This window comes from Lithobates pipiens, unplaced genomic scaffold (genome assembly GCF_037356315.1).
Source record: "Lithobates pipiens isolate NorthernLeopardFrog02 unplaced genomic scaffold, aLitPip1_a1.2 Scaffold_1, whole genome shotgun sequence".
Taxonomy (NCBI): domain Eukaryota; kingdom Metazoa; phylum Chordata; class Amphibia; order Anura; family Ranidae; genus Lithobates; species Lithobates pipiens.
This window is the reverse complement of record NW_027507685.1, coordinates 188,131,932-188,149,017: the sequence shown is the minus strand read 5'-3', so window position 1 is coordinate 188,149,017 and position 17,086 is coordinate 188,131,932. Positions and strand designations below refer to the sequence as shown.

The 17,086-nt window shown below is 42.2% G+C and overlaps 1 protein-coding gene across 1 annotated transcript in view; it reads left to right on the top strand.

The window, feature by feature from the left end:
* Positions 1-14,531, top strand: part of LOC143980756 (5'-nucleotidase domain-containing protein 2-like) — a 62,013-nt gene extending 47,482 nt beyond the window's left edge. Inside the window, exons 11-14 of the mRNA XM_077479027.1 lie at positions 3,912-3,998; positions 4,089-4,229; positions 7,933-7,997; positions 10,838-14,531. Coding sequence (XP_077335153.1) covers positions 3,912-3,998; positions 4,089-4,229; positions 7,933-7,997; positions 10,838-11,099 — 555 coding nt within the window. The 3' untranslated portion in view covers positions 11,100-14,531. The remainder of the gene's footprint in view (positions 1-3,911; positions 3,999-4,088; positions 4,230-7,932; positions 7,998-10,837) is intronic.
* Positions 14,532-17,086: the final 2,555 nt, after the last annotated feature.

Here is a 17,086-nt window from a genome sequence, read left to right as displayed (position 1 = left end):
TTTCATCTAGATTTGGCACTTTGTCAAACTAGCTGCGGTTACTGGAGTTTTAGAAGATTGGGTTGAGGATAAACTTTTTTTTTTTTATTTTTTTTTTTTTTCCCCTTTCAATATTTGAGCTAAGATGCCATATACAAATTTCTATAAAAGTATTAGAATGCCTTTTGTGTGGGAAAGGTGCTGACGAAGATTTCTGTAATCCTGTCCTCCCTTCCCAGCATTTGTGCTTTGGACGTGATCCCAAGTCCACAGACTCTGGAAGTTGTCCATAGAAGTTGTTACTCCAAATATCCAACAATTCTCCTCTGGCTCAGCTTGGAAGGATATTGAGTGCTTTAAAGTGTCTGTGAAGCTCTAAAAATTTTTTTTTTGTTTGTGGCAAACGTGTTATAGACCCGCTTTGGTGGTTTTCCACAGATCAGCTCTGATCCGCCTCTTCCCAGCGTCCTGGCATATAACACGTTCAAACAGGTGATCCTTTAAAAATACTGCACTGTTTATCTTGCCAGTGTGTTCCTAAACGTCCTGTTCAAGCTGCCAGCGCTGCCTCTGCTACAATGAAATCCCAAAGCTGTGTTGTCAGCCCTGCCTGAGTTCTTCTCCTGTTGGACAACATAACTCTATCCCCTCATGTCTGCACCAAAAGGTGGAAATGGTTGTTGTCTAATCAAGCAAAGAACTCCAGCAGGGCTGACGACAATGCTTGGATTTTTAGTGGAATCTCAGAGTTGCTGTATTTCCGGCAGGATCAACTAGTTCTGTACAGTTTAGTGAAAACAAAACATGGATGTTTTGGAGTAGAGATGTACTTTATTTTATGCAGTACACTTAACGGCGCTGCCTCCTCTCCTGCCACCCCCTATATCACCAATAGATTCATGCAATGCATGAATCTATGGCTGCCTGCCCCTTTTCGGGCACAGGTGTGTGTGTGTGTGTGTGTGTGTGTGTGTGTGTGTTGTGGGTTTTTTTTTTTTTTTTCTCTTCAAAAAAGTTGCCATGCTGGGCGTTCGCAGGTCACTGAGCTGTGTTAGGAAAGTGAGTAGTTATTCGCTTTCCTATCCCTAAACCACCTCTCTGCCAATCAGGTGCTCGGCTCCTCTGAGCCTATGGACTGACTCATTTTGCCTGTGAACAGGCCTTAGACCTCACACGGCTGATTGCATGGCATCTCCTCTCAGTATCATTTATTGTGCTAGGATGAGCTCTTTAAATTCCGGCTTCCACTTCAGTAAATCGCCAGAGCATTAGCTGTGGCACTCCAAGCCAATTTCATGGGGTCATTGTGATTGGCTGAGCTGTCAATGACAACCAAGAGTTGCCATTAATCTCACTGCTTTGAGCATACTGACACATAGCTCTGCCACCTATTGACGCTTATGTGCAGCATCTGTACCACCGCACATGTGTAAGCAGCAAGGGGTTAAGGAGTTTGACAGTGCTGAGCTGCCGTTATATATTTGGGTGTGTATAGAGCCCTGTTAGGCCCTCTTGTGTTTGCTGACATGCTTGATGTCATTGGTATTTTTCATGCAGCTCAGGAACCTTCCCCACTCTATCTGTAAACAGAGCCATGTCTAGAATTCTTTAGAAGGGCCAAGTTTACTTTCAATCTGAAGAGTGACCGTGATTTGTATAACAATTCTATACGTAATGAGGATGCCTTGACGGACACAGAAGACAAGTGGGGGATCATGCTGGCTTTTTTGTTTCCTCATTTTTTTTTCCCATCGCTGAACATGCAGGCTACGTGATTCCTATAGAAGCCAGAGGAACAAAAGGCTTGTTCAAACTGCCCTCTGCCTGCGTGTCAAATGATGTCCCGCTGCCCAGTTTTCCATTTCATTGCTTTGCTGAGGTTTGCAGTGAATCTAATCGCTGTATAATAAAAACCCAGGGTGCAAAGGGTTAACGGCGCGTCCATGCATGTCTGTGAACACGTATGTCCTGTTTGCTGTTTTGGAGACCCGTCTTGTACAAACAGTGGGTGTAGGAGACTTTACAGTAATTAAACTATGAATAATGGTCTTTGAGTCCAGGTTCTGGCATGGTCTACTGTCTAAGGACTTTGTTTTGGCAGGCTAGCTGATAACATTAAAGGCTTGTATGAAGTATGGGAAGGAAGTCCTAAATTAGTAGTTAAGAGGTTATCTATTTGCAGGAAATGTACCTATTACAAGACAATACGGCTAATGTTTCTGAAGAGGCAATGTCAGATCCAATAATAAAACCTCTTTCACACTGAGGTGTGTGGTGGGGTTTTATATATTTATTTTTTTTTTTTAAATGGTGCCTGGAAAACCGCCTCCCATTCATTTCGGTGTGATTTTTACTGTGGTGGTGTGCTTGCAGAATGTTAGGAAAAGTCCTGCAAGCAGCAACCTTTGGGGTGGTCTGGGAGCGCTGTATTTAGCGCTCCCAAAATGCCGTGCCTATTGAAATGAACGGGGGACACTTCAAAAGCTATTTGGAAGTGCCGCAACACGGGTACTTAACTCTTTTGCGTTAACATCACCCCGCTAGTGGGCAAAAAGTGCCGCGGTTTAAGGGCTCTGTAGGTATCATACCATAGGTGTCTGGTCCAAAGTGGAAATAAAAAAAACCTGAGGTGTGTGCAAAAATATATATATTTATAATGTGTATGACACTGGCCTTAAAATATGTTGGGGCACAATAAAATGTGCAATACATAATCCCCCCCCCCCCCCCCCCCCCCCACCCCCTTCATGAATTGGGTTGCTTGAGAATCTGGCAGAATGCACAACACTATATGTATTAGATTATATTATTCACAGGGAGCAAATGGAAGTGTTGAGATTTACATAGACTGTACAAATCCCAGGTAGCCAATGCTTTTAAGTACAGCTGGCACCTAACTTTTGAGGTTGTCAGTGGAGCAGAATCCTATAAAAATTCTGCTGGCTCCTGTATTGGATTGACCGGCTCCTAAATTCAATGTGTACACCCTTGCAGTAAAGCAAATCTTAACAAAATTCTGATTATCAGACATAACAGTGAAAAGATGGTCCTTAGAGATGCCTACACATAATTTCACGAGCTTCCAAAAAAAAAAAAAATAACTGAACAAATGTTTAATATGCACGTGCCAGTCCTCATCTAGTCCTCATCTAGGAGGTTATTTGGGCTTTTCAATTTTCTTTCCTTCAACTAGGTCAGCTTTTTGACCTTACCTTCCTGTACTCTGTTTTTTAATGTGCTAAACCGTCGGTTTTTCCATAATGGAGTGTCCATCTTGGTGGGGCTCTTAAATAACAAAGGTGTGTGGCGATGCCTCTCGGTTCCTGTCTTGACAATGTGCTAGCAGTCTATTATTGGAGTTCAACTTTTAAGTCTGTTAGAAGCAGGAGCCATGGTCTTGTGAGTTACAAGGCATAGCTTTGGCCCAAGTCATTGTTTGTCTTGTTCATTTAGTGTCCAGTGGTCTGTGGAGGTGGGGTAGACATGCAAATTTTAATGCATACATACATACATACATACATACATACATACATACATACATACATACATACATACATACATACATACATACATACATCTGTTAATGCATAACCTACTATGTGTTGACTAAAGTATTGTCAAAACTATAAATGAATATGCTCTCTATTCCAGCATAGGGAGAAAAAAAGGAATGCAACTCCTTCGCTTTGTGCTTTCCGATATTCTGCTGCTTTGGTCTACTTGCAGCCAAAGCTGTTGGTGTTGTAGTAAATCAGTCCTCCCAAGAGCTCAACTCCTTGCATTTACCACAATTTTTGCCTTTTATGTAGAAAGTCTAAAAAAAATTGCATATACTAAACTTTCCTGCCCAAAAAAAACCTCAACATGATATAAGAACCATAATCCACTTAACGAAGTGTAATGTATACTTTTTTTTTTTTCTCTCTCCCCAGGGAAACCTATTTGATTTCCTTCGTTTGACTGGCTGGAGAGGTTCTAGAGTGTTATATTTTGGGGACCACCTATATAGTGACCTTGCAGTAAGTGTCACCTCTTCCGTTTTTTTTCGAAACATGTAATACCTGCTTCCTGTATATCTCCTGGTAACCCTTCTGCTGTTTTTCCCCAAGGATCTGATGTTGCGTCATGGCTGGAGGACAGGAGCCATTGTACCGGAGTTGGAGAGTGAAACAAAAATTGTTAACACTGAGCAATACTCTCAGTCCCTGACTTGGATGCAGGCACTGACTGGTCTGCTGGAGCGTATGCAGGTAGGAGTGTACTCTACTATAAAATGTGTGGAATTTCATGCTGGCACAGCTTGTTTTTTCCTGTGATGAAATAGAGATTGGATAAGCTATGTGGTCGCCCTGTCCCAGAGATGCAGCAAAGTAAGGGGGCAATCTCCTTATAAGCGATGGACATCAAAAATTGGTTTCCCCTTCCTTTGGTGTACCTGTGACTATTATCTTTTTGGATTTCCCATCACTCTGCAATAGACAATGATTATCAAATATTGAGCAATCAGTTTGTTTGCTTTTTTTTTTTTTTTTTTTTTTTTAACACGTAGGCTGAAATACAAGTACAAAACTTTTTTATTAAATCCCTTTTTTTTGAAGACTCCACCCCCCCCCCAAAAAATTGCCTTTTAAAGGCTCCCCCCCTGCATCTTACACCCATACTTTGCACCAATTGTGTGAAGGGGACCTCATCAGGTCAGTCTGTCTTTCAGGCATACCTGAGCAGACCCTCCGTTCTTCTTTATGGGTAGTGGCATTTGTGTCTATTTGCACCCAGCTACATCTAATCAGGCAAAAAAAATAACTAGGGGCTCTGTTACCCTCCACGTGAATGGCTTGTGGGGCAGTTGGATGTAAACCAGCTTTCCATTTTACACCCAAATGCCCATAGAGGTCTGCGTTAGCTGAGCAGACATGGACCTGTCTGGCCATTCTGCTTGGCCAAGGGATCAGCGGATAGATTCCCTGCTGAGAAACCAGACCCGGCCTGTGTGAAGGGGTACCTGGGGTGTAACATGGTGCAAATGAGATGTGATCAGCTGGATTGTAATCCTGTGTGGTGGGGGTTTGTTTTGTTTAAAAAAAAAAAGAAAAATTTCCCTCTAGGACTTTAATACCCCTTGTGAAATGACAGTGCCTGCCATTTGCACTAAAGCGCCGCTCGTTTTGAGTGTTTTGCGCTGCTTTTTGGCTGCTAGTGGGGCTCTTTTAACCCCAAAAAGGGTTAACTTCCATTTTGCCGTGCTTCGGAATGTATGGGTGCTTTCGTTTTTGGGAGCGCTAAATGCATCACTCCCAACCAGCCCCAAAGATGCTGCTTGCATGACTTTTTGGAACGTCCCGCAAGCGCACCACTCCAGTGTGGAAAAACACCGCAATGAATGGGAGGCGGGCACGTTGCAGAGTCCATTTCTAGCACTAAAGCACCAAAAAAAAAAAACGCCCAAGTGTGTGAAAGGTCAAACTGAAAGCCCATACCTTGCATGAATACAGCTGGAGGAAGAATCTGCAGGAGCCTGGCACTGTACCTGCAACAAACTGATTGCGTTTGCAAAGCTTTTGCGGGCTAACTTGCAAAAAACCTTTGTCTCAAAAATTAATATTTTTTTTTTTAAAGGGAAGACCATTACCAATCCTTGTACATTTTCACAGAATCTGTATTTGCCAAAAAAATGCATATATGTATAGCCATATTTAACCTCTTCCTGCCAACGCTATAGGTGGAAGACTGCTACAGCGCGGGTTGGCATTTATGGATGTCCTTCTGTGTTTGCGCTGCCTGCGCATCAGGCATCTGATCAGTGTGCTTAGGACACAGCTGATCAGATTGGGGTAAAGGACCAATCACAGTGTCTTGTTGCCATGTGACCAGCTGATCAGTGAAAACAGGATTTGCCGGTTACTGGCAATCCTCTGCTCTGTCAGCGTGAGGAGAGCCGATAACCAGCAAATCCACACAGGACATCTACACTGAACATTGGAGTGCTAATCTTCAGTGTCATGGTTGGTCCTGCCTGTCAGTGCCTACCAGCGTTGCCACCTATCGGGGCAGCCAGATCGGTGAATGAGAAATTGCTTCCTTTTTATTTTTTTTGTTAAATGGGAGAAAAATAAACTGGTAATTAAATGCCAACAAAAAAAGCACCCTCTAACTAAGCATTTATTCATTCTTGTACAGTGTTGCATGACCATGCAATTGTCATTCAACAGCACTAAAAGCTGAAAATTTTCCTGGGCAGAAAGGTGTAATTGCCCAGTAGGCAAGTGGTTAAAGCAGAGTTCCACCCAAAAGTGGAAGTTCTGCTTTAAGCACTCCTTGCCTCCTTGCATGCAATATTTGCCATGCCATTTTTTTTTTTTTTTTTTGTTTTTTTGTTTTTTTTGGGGGGGTAGTGGGTACCCAGTTCTCACTTCTGCTCTGGCAGCCTCGGCAACTCAAGTGGAAGTTCTCCTCTTCCCCCCTACCCTCCAGTGATTTTTCTGGGACACGTCACTGGTCCCAGAAGATTGCCCAGCCATTGTGTTGGCGCAGTGCAGTCACAGCTGGGTGCCCACACTTGTGGTGCTGGGGAGAGGAAGAACGGGGGGTTCGGTGGCTGGATCCTGGGACAGGTGTGGGGTGTGTGGGTTTTTTTTTTTTTCTGTTGGCTTTTTAATAAACAGAAAAATGACTTTAACCACTTCAATACCGGGCACTTAAACGCCTTCCTTCCCAGCCCAATTTTCAGCTTTCAGCGCTTTCGCACTTTCAATGACAATTGCGCGGTCATGCTACACTGTACCCAAATGAAATTTTTATCATTTTGTTCGCACAAATAGAGCTTTATTTTGGTAGTATTTATTCACGACTCGGCTTTTTTTTTTATTTTTTGCGATATAAGCACAAAAAAGCGGAAATTTAGAAAAAACTATTTTCTTTCTATTTTAAAAGAAATCCAATAAAACCAAATTGTCATAAATTTAAGCCAAAATGTATTCTGCTACATGGTTTTTGGTAGAAAAAATTCTGTTAAGTGTATAATAGGTTTGTATGATCACGTACATGTGTGCAGATAATCATTGGAACATGTGATTTTAGTGGGAGACGTGTGTGTGTTTTTTTTTTTTTTTTTTTGACATGTGTGGTGACATGTGTGTTTACACTGTAGGTTTATACTAGACCGGTGATCAGTTAGTAAAAAGCTGTAAAACGCTCGTACTCTCTGATCACCATCCGGCTGCAGCGATCTGCTCTCCTCTCCTCAGCAACGACTTCCGTGTGAGGAGAGCCGATTGCCTAGCAACCAGCTGTTTACATCACATGACTGCCGTGATTGGACATGGCCGTCATGTGATCAGGAGGGCCAATCAGAGCCCTCCTGCCCATCCGATATGCACCGTGTCCGGGTGACACGAGCACATCGGGATCGCGCTGCTGCGCATGTGCGTGATCCCCCCCCTCCTTCTGAAGGACGTTCCTGAACTTCCTCAGAAGTAGAGCTCCCACCCGGCCATATATGTACATTGACCGGGTGGGAAGTAGTTAAGCAAGTTCTGTTTTTCTAATAAACATAATGGGGAGGACTACAGGAGTTGGTTATCCGGTTACCCATGACCCCTTTTTTTTTTTTTTTTTTTTTTTTTTTTTAAGGCGTGAAATTGCACATCTGTTTCTCAACTTCTGTTCTCTTCCGGATTCAGTTGAGCGGTGTGATGACATCTGTAGCTCTTCTATTCCTCTTCTGATGTCCTGTAGAGTTGCTGTCTTGTTCAGCTAAAATATGTGTTCTGTGTATCTCAAGGCCATAAATCTGTCTTGTCCATCAGAGTTTACTTGTGTGATTTTTACCAGTAGTAGAGTGTATGTTGGCAGGCTTCTTTCCTCAATAGAAGATGCGGGTGGTTGCATCTGTTTATGGGCTGTCAGAAATCTGATCTGCAGAGGCCGTTCTCAGTAAGTGTTGTTCCCTTACAGAACTTCCGTGATCCGGAGTCGCAGCAGATTCTACAAGACTGGATGAGGGAAAGACAAGAGCTCAGGTACTTGCCTATAATTCTGTATGGCTGATCCCTGTTTGTGTGCTCCTCTACACTCGCATATGACTGCCTTTTTATGTACTTCTTCCTTCCTTCTGGTCATCGGCACTCCTGAATTTAGCAAGTAGGTGCTGCTTTGACTGTCATACTGACCCTCTGGCTACAGTTCTTGCAGTCCATGCCTTGACAAGTCTGCCGATTTTTAAAGACTTGTGACGTTACTCAGGTGTTCCAATCTTCATTATTTCCGGTTGGACTCAAAAGTACTGAAGCTATTAACAGAGCCAAGGAGGTGGCTTTTCTTCTTATTCTTCTTCTTGTATGGCCATCCCTCAGAAAAGCAACTTAAAAACGCAGATAAAAATTTCAGAGGCATTTTACAGGTGGCTTTCTCGATGCCAGTTTTAACCATTGAATTCCTACTGTGCTGCAGCCACATGCATTACACACTGTTCCAAGGCAGCCCTATTCGCTGGAATGGGTTATGTTTTGGTGATGGTACTGAGTACTGCTGCTGAACACAACCAGTGGTATACATTTTGCCACAATGTGAGTGTAGAGAAGGAGGGTTTCGGACTTTAAATGAGGCATGTGGCTACAGTAATAAAGTAGAAAAGCAGTAATAAGTTTTGATTTTGACATATTACATGCAGAGTAAACATGAACTCAAAGGCATCTATACATTATGTCTGATACTGCTTAAACTTTTTTAGTTCATGTCTGTTCTGCGTGTTTTTATGCTAACTTGATACTGCTTTTCTACTTGATTACTGTAGCCATATGCCTCATTTAAAGTGTTATTGTGTTGGGAAAAATAAATTGGCCAAGGGCTAGCACATGATTTTATCAAATCATGGCCTCATTTAAAGTCCCACCCATTTTCCACAATGTGGGAGTGTGCACTAACCTGGTGGCTGGACATGTTCACTTGCTATCAGGAGGCAGTAAAAATGTATTCAGGATTCTTATATTGCCAACAGTTTGCGCAGTGCTTTACATTATAAAGGTAGAAAGTAGTTACAAGGGGATCAGGAGGGCTTAGCTCCTGAGAGCTTACACTCTAATAAGGACAGCCAAGGGGTAGAAAGGTTAACAGGGGATGATGGGAGAGTTGACGTTCAGTTGGGTGAAGGTGGGATATGCTTCCCTGAAGAGCTGCGTTTTCGGGGATCGCTTAAAGGTGGACAGACTAGGGAAGGTATTTCTAGAGCGTAGATATGCAATTAGCTGGCCTCCAGCTGTTGGAAAACTACCCCATCGTACCTCTGGGTGTCATTCTTGTGGCTGTCAGTCATACTATGCCCCATGGGACTTGTAGTTCTGCAACATCTGGAGGTCTAATTGCATGTCCCTGCTCTAGAGCAGGAATATGCGATTAGTGGTGCTCCAGCTGTTGCAAAACTACAAGTCCCATCATGCCTCTACCTCTGAGTGTCATTCTTGTGGCTGTCAGCAACAGCTGGAGGTCCGCTAATTGCATATCCCTGCTCTAGAGGATGGGAGAAGCTCTGGAGAAGTCCTGGTGAGGCGTATGGGAGGAGGAGACTAGGAACCTTTTTAGAGAGCAGCAGCCTCAACCGTGTGTGTGTTTTTTTTTTTTTTTTTTTTTTTTTTCCTCTCTCTCCAGTGTAAGGGTCCTTTCACACGGGGTGGATCAGTTCTGATCCACCCCGTGGATATCCGTTTGCTCAGCAGGGATCACTATGTCGATCCCTGTTGAGCAGGGAGATGACAGGTCCATCACTGCGCAGGGACAGACCTGTCACAGCGCCGCTCTCCCCTATGGGAGATCGGATCAAGACGGCCGCAGTGCCCGTCACCCGTTCCGATACGCAGACAGATGGAAAAATAGCTTTTTCCTCCATTACACTTTTTCGGAGCGGGTCGGATGTCAGCTGACATCCGACGCTCCATAGAGCTCTATGGAGCACCCGTTCAGGTCAGTGTGAAAGGGGCCTAAACTAGGCCTCAAGTGAACTAAAGTCACCATTTAAAAAAATTAGCAGGCTGGCTCTTCATTTGTAAATTGACATGCAATTTCTCTTCTGCAGTAGAATAAAGCTACTGTATAGTGAGCTGTGCATGCAGTTAAGTTTACATTCTAGCAAAACTTGTGTGCGCAGCAGTGATGTCATTCCACGCTGGCCAATTAACACTGCCACAACCTGGCACCTGCAGAAAGCCTGGGAGATGCTGGTGAGTGACCTTAAACCATTGAAGGAGAGGGTTAACTTTTAACTTTAGTTCCCTTTCTAAAAACTCCTAAATAGAGTAATTGTTATATGGTCATGGATTTCTCAAACTAAGTTTAGTGTGGAAGTTAAGTCCCACTGTTAAAAACTGCATACAGGCAGGCCCTTCAGCTGTGGAGACATGCAATTTCTCTTCTACAATATAAAAAAAACCTGCCTGCTTGCTGTCTCCTGTGGCATGTAAACTGAGCTGTCATGCACAGGTTGGCTTCCATCGCTGGCATGGTCCCTGTGTGCCAAGATGACTGACTGCATGCATAAGAGTTATGTCCTCCTGAAACTGCTGAATGACATTCTCCAGTATATGCTGAAGAATGGGGGACTGTTGAAGGAACAAATTTCAGCTCCACTTTGAAGTGTACAATAATAAGCTATAGCTGAAAGCTCCAGGTAGAAGCTGAATGGTCACCCCTTCAAATGGGCAGTTCTGTTGCAGCCTGTATTCTAAACTACCCAATCATGGAATTGTAACATTTTCCACTATGTAGGACTGGAAACTGTCCTGTGTGTTCTAATAGTATTCTTTATTTTCCTGTTAATACAAAAAAAGTAGAATCCATTTGAGACTTTATTTTATTTTTTCTTTTACAGGGCAGTGACAAAGAACCTCTTCAACCCTCAGTTTGGTAGTATTTTCCGAACCTGCCACAACCCCACCTACTTCTCCCGCCGCCTCTGCCGCTTCTCTGATCTCTACATGGCCTCTGTCAGCTGCCTCCTGAACTACGACTTAAACTATATCTTCTTCCCCCGCCGCACCCCGCTGCAGCACGAAGCACCTTTGTGGATGGATCAGCTCTGCACTGGATGCATGAAAACTCCATTCTTGGAAGAAATGGCCCACATCCGCTAAATGAGTGCCGGGCCTTTGTATTTTGACTTGGGACTTAAACATAACCTTGATTTTAAAATTTAAAATTTTTTTTCTTTTTTTTTTTTTTCTTTTTTTTTTTTGTTACTTTTAAACCAGTGTTTGCACATTGGGGAGCGCAGTGTTTTTCCAGGCCAGGTGTGGGACAGTTAAAACATCTGTGCTTGTATAAATAAGCTGGGTAACAGGGTGTACTAAAAACTAAGATGCTTTGAAGATCTTCCCTTGTCCATTAGGGCCCTTGACTTGTTAAAGCTGGCCCTTACAGTGGACAGATTCAAGACTGGAACAATTGTTCAAAATGACTTTCATACTATAGCAGTGTTTGGCCCTCCTTGTTCTGGGGCTGAGGAACCGTGTGGACTGGTAGTTACTACTCAAGTGACACTTTTGGCTTCGCACCCACTGGGTAATAAGCGGCTGGACTTGTCAGAATGTGTGAAATATTTGAGACTTAACCATCTGTTGGCAAACATCTGCTTTTGCTTTTTACACCAACGTAGGCTTCTCTCAAAGAGTTCATATAACCGAGCTTTAGAACTAGAGAAGTCTTAAGCTGTTACATGATGGCAGTGTTGAAGATTGTCTGCAATATACTTTACAGTATGAGCCAGGATGCCAAAATTCTGATGTCCTTCTTTTTTTTTTTTTTTTTTTTTTTTTTTTATGACCGTGTTGTCAGTTGAAGCACATGTTACTTGGCCCTACTGGTTAAACAAACATGGTGGCTGCTATTGCGGATTTATCATTCTGTAGATGCTAGTTGCAGTTCGTATTCTTTAGCATAGAACTTCCTGTCACCTGCCAGCATGCTGTAGAAAAGAGCCCTAGTTACCTGTGTGGAAGCAGTGGTATCTCTGCAGAGGCAACCTTACAGTTCATATGAAGAAAGCAGCTAAATGCTGACTAGAGCATCTTCTCCTCTGCAGAGAACACTGCTTCCATGCAGGGAGCAAGGGGTGTCCCCCCCCCCCCCCCCATACCTCCTGCAGAGGTCCCTGTAAATTGAGCTTTGCAACAAGTAGCATGAGCTTTGATTGCAGGGGTGTCATCTGTAGAGAAACCACTGTTCCCACAAAGGCCAAGGGTCCTTCTCTACATCATGCTGGCAGGCGGTCAGAAATTTCTATTTGAGCTCTTCTGCTTTTTTTTTTTTTTTTTTTTTAAGGCTTGATTCAAACTTGCATATGCACCTGAACAAACATGTTTCCATGGGGGCTGCACTGCACACAAATATGGTTCAGCGCATATTTGCACACTCACACTCATCTGCTAAAGTGTAACATGTTGCGGTGTATCAAGTGCAGGATTTTGCTCTTGTCCCTGACTCGTAGAAATAAACTGAGTGAACTGTGTTCAACTTTGCACACTGTTTTGGTGCACCTGGCGTGTATTTGGCTAAATTTTACTGAATATTTTATGATGCAAAAAAGCAGCTAGGATTTTTCAGAAGGGCTAGCAATGACTCCCCCAATTTTTTTATTTTTTTTTTAACTGGTCGCTTTTAAAAAAAATATTAAATGCATTTCTTGTAAAGATGCAGCCTCTGAATATTTGCCTCTCCAGCAGGTGGCAGAGTTGAACCTTGTGATCTTCAAGATACATCCTTCTGTAATTCTATAGTAGCTGACCCTTCCAGGAGTGTCAAACCCCTGCTTCCAACACCACATGGTTATGGTTCAATCTGCTAGTCCTACGTCACTACCGGATATAGTAATGATGTAGAGCAGGGATCTGCAAATGGCAGACCTCCCAGATGTTACAAAACTAAAAGTCCCATCATGCCTCTGGGTGTCATGCAGTCTTACTATGCCTCATGGGATCTGAAGTTCTGCAACAGCTGGAGGTCCACTAATTGCATATCCCTGATATAGAGGCTGGCTAAAGGAACCATTGAGGATGGCGGGCCACTAAGCATCTGACACTCCTGGAAGGTTGTACCATGTGAAGGTTCTGCTAGAACTCCTAAAAGCAACAAAGTTTTGACGAGCCAACCACTATAAACGCATGTTTTTGGAGGCTTTTTTTGGCTTGCAAATGTGTGCAAAAAACTGTTTTTAGCATGAATTGTTGGCATCAGATTTTTATCTTTTTTCCCCCAAAATTTGTAGCTTCTTTATCTGTCCGTTTTTTGGTGTAAGCTATGAAAATCTCTGAAATGTTGTGCCAAAACTGTTCCAGAGACAGTTGGCGCAACTCTTGGCTGATGCATGCCTCGCCTTCAACCAATGCAGTGAATACAATTCCTGAAATCTGAGGCGAGGTGTACAAGCAAAGGGATTGCTTGGGATAGTTGAGGAAAATTGCAAGACACTACTGTGGTAAAAAGGATGTAAAAGGGGCACTACATTGTAGTCTTAACTTTTGTATAGAAAAAAAAAATGGCTTGGACCATCCATGATTTAGCATTTTGGCTTCTAGATACTCCTTGACTGTGACACAAGCTGTTCCTTATGACAAAAACCTGTTGCATTTGTTTCATGTATATGCATAAATTGTCCATATTCATCAGTGCATGGTGCAGTCTACTAATCCAAACCTGCTTTTGTATGATATATTGTTATAAAGAACAAGAATTTCTATCCTATGTTGGATTGAAGGGGGATTTTTTTTTTTTTTTAAAGGTAAGAATTTACGCACAATTTTTTTTATTTTGTCCTCAGGTGAGGCAGGGAGACGGCATAAAGACTAGTTGAAGCTTTTGCGATTTTTAAAAGGGTTAACGCAAGTGAATTTAAAGGGGAGGTCTATTCAAGATTTTATTTTTTTTGGGTGAGTTATCTGGCATATATGTGCAGTTGATTCTAAAACTTTTCTGTGCCGGTCTATCATTGAAGGTATCCATCTGTTCCCTTCTGATTTTGCTGCGTCTAAGTGTTAAATTCATCTGCCATAAGCTGCCTTTCCTGAATCCTTACTAGAACAGAGCGTGGGACAACAATGGAAGCTCACAGAAGGTCAGAGTGGTTGGGTGTATCTTCACGCGGCACTTCTTTGCACCCAAAACAAAAGTTTTTGAATGGACTTTCTTGGATTATGAATTATTTTTTTTTTTTTTAATGTTTCAGTTAAGTGCAACAAATGCCTTTCCCCAGTAACTGATCTTGCATTCTTGCTGATGTTCGGAGATCTAGTTCTGGGTAAAAGGAGAAGGTTTGGGCAATGTGAAGTTGAATACCCCGCAAAGCAAGACTGCAGGGTATGGATCTGATGTTGGGTACCTGCCATATTTTACTGTCCATTTTTAGGTTTTTATATAACATACTGCCTTCTGATGCCTTATGTACATAAAATGGCAAAGGTAATGCATTAAAAGCTTTTACTGCTGTTCACTTTTTTTTTTTTTTTTTCAAAAGGAGGGGGAGAAGAGTCTGTACAGAGGAAATGTCAATAAACCTTCGTCAAATTTTGTGACTTTCTGTGTATCGTTTGGAAAATCTTGTATGTTCAGAAACCTCACAGGTCATAACTGAGCCAAAACCACAATAATTGGCTTGAGAATTGTAATGGGAAGGAGCTCAGCAGGAACAAAATGTTTTTTGGCTGGTGATGGTGTTGCTGGGTTAAAGGTGCCTTTCTTCCCAGGATCTGGAGCATAGGAGTGTTTGATTATATATTCCGTTTAACATTTTTATATTAAAATTTAAAAAGCTTCTTGCCACATTGGGCAGACCCCCATCCATAGGTGGGCAAATGTCCTTGATATGGGGGGCATCAAGTGCAGCCCCCTGACATCACCAAACAGCTGTAAATATTCATGATCAGAGACTGGAGACACGCCACTTACAAAGATCTCCCAGCACTTGCCCATTAGCCTGCAAAAAAAATTGTATTTAAACTTTTTTTTTTTTCTGCACACGTTTGCAAAAATGTGCATAAGCTGCAATGGCACACTTGCAAATGTGTGCAACAAACGGTTTTTAGCATGAATTCTTGGTGTCAACTTTTTTTTTTGCCATGTGCACCTTACTGCAAATGGCAGTTATAGGTTGGGGTTGTTGCCAGTCTTTTGTGCAGAAGACATATGATCTAGTCAGACTATTGGCTTGGTAAAAGATGGTTGGAGGTTGTGGACATGTTGCAACAAATGGCCAGAGAATCAGACCTGATATAACGCTGGAGACACTGAACATGGTATAGGAGTTGCTTGGTTCATGCTTCAGGAGACTTATTGAGGCTCCTTGAAATCCCTACTATAACAAGAAAACACCGGTTTTGTCTGCTGGGGCCTCAAGGACTGCAGGATGCACACCAGAGACTTTTACAGTATTAGTAAAAATCTCACGGCGCTATGTATCTATAGCAATCTTTTCTCAACCCAAGTTCTTCCTGAGGTTTCTTGGGGTTCCTTGAGCAATTTCTGCCTCTCGCATGAGTAGTCACTCCCTTTTTTTTTTTTTTTTTTTTAAGGAGGGTATTCTTCCGAATGACCGCAAGTTTAAGGTGCATACCTCCCAGTGACATCACACTAATGTCCCATGAGCTGTAAATATTGGTGGGGCTTCCCTGAGACTGTAGTTGGTTAGTTATTTCAAGTGCACCGCCATGTTAAAAAGGTTGATCTATAGTAAAGTAGAACTGTCAAGAATATGAAAAATTTAGTGCACAAGTGACATGTGGATAACCTTTTTCTCTTCTTGCTCTTATGCACTTCACAATTAAAAGTACTTTTTCAAGAGTTCATGGCTACAGCTGTAGCTATGATTAAGCACAGTACTTTTCCAAGAGTAGTTGAACTGATCCATGGCCTGTAAAGCATACGTCTGCATCAGCACCTAGATTTAGATGTGAAGAAGGAAAATATGGACAGCTGCATATCATCCTGATGTGTGTGTGTGTGTGTGTGTGTATATATACCTTTATATTGTATAAAATAAGTTCATACAGCAGCAGAGTACAGGGTAAAATAGGTGATGTGTTTCACACTTATTTGTGCTTCACCATAGAATGATGAAGCACTAGCAAGTGTGAAACTTGTCCGTATATTATCCTGTACGATTTTTTTTTCTTTATTACACTAAGGTGTCTATTGGAGTGCAGCTGCCTAGATTTTCATTCTTCATTACTACATGCCTAGCCTGTACCTGCTTCCACCCTGAGGAGCTACCTACAACACACTTGCCTAGAGCTGTAGTCATTTTTCTTTTCTCTGGACCTATATTTGGATATATAACCAAAACCATAACGTAACCTTAGTTTGCCACTCAAACTTTAACACTACTCACTTGAACATGCTGCTGTCTGAGCATAGGGGCCAGTAGTAAAGTGCAGAACAGGATGTGCCAAATCTATACTCATTGCTTGACTTGATGAGGCTGCAATGATCATCTGTCAGAAAATGGTGAATGTGTTAACTCCAAGACCAGGTGGCAGCTGAGTCCAGGAAACCCTCCGTGCTCTAGTGTGTATAATAGCAATGGGTGGAACCTACTCCTTGAGACCATAAGCCTGGATGATGGTCTGGTTGAGCCGCCTAGTTTATGGAATGAATTGGGTACACTTTGGGTCAGTGCTCCACTGAGGAAGGAAAAAAAAGCAAGAACAAATTAAAATGCTAACAAAAATAGGTTAGTCTTTCCCCACACCAGTGTTGAAGAAAAGTCAAGACAAGCTTATAGTGAGAGGATTAAGGCTAGGAACCCTTTTTTTTTTTTATATATATATATATATATATAAATGGCATAACTATTTGTTACTTTTCTGTATGATGTAACCTGTCATTGCCAAGATTTTTTTTTTTTAAACTTCTTTTTTATTAGTAATAATTGGTACAGACAGGTATGGTAAAACAGATATTATACATCTTTGTGTAGTAGAAACAAGACATCGTAAATAGTATCAAGTCTTACAGTAATAACTTCCCTGTGCTTCAGTTATACAGAAAGTGTGTACTGGTTTTGCTTTTATTCCCCCCCCCCCCCCAAGCAACAATAAACAAACCCTTAAATAAACAGTTGCACGCATAAGTA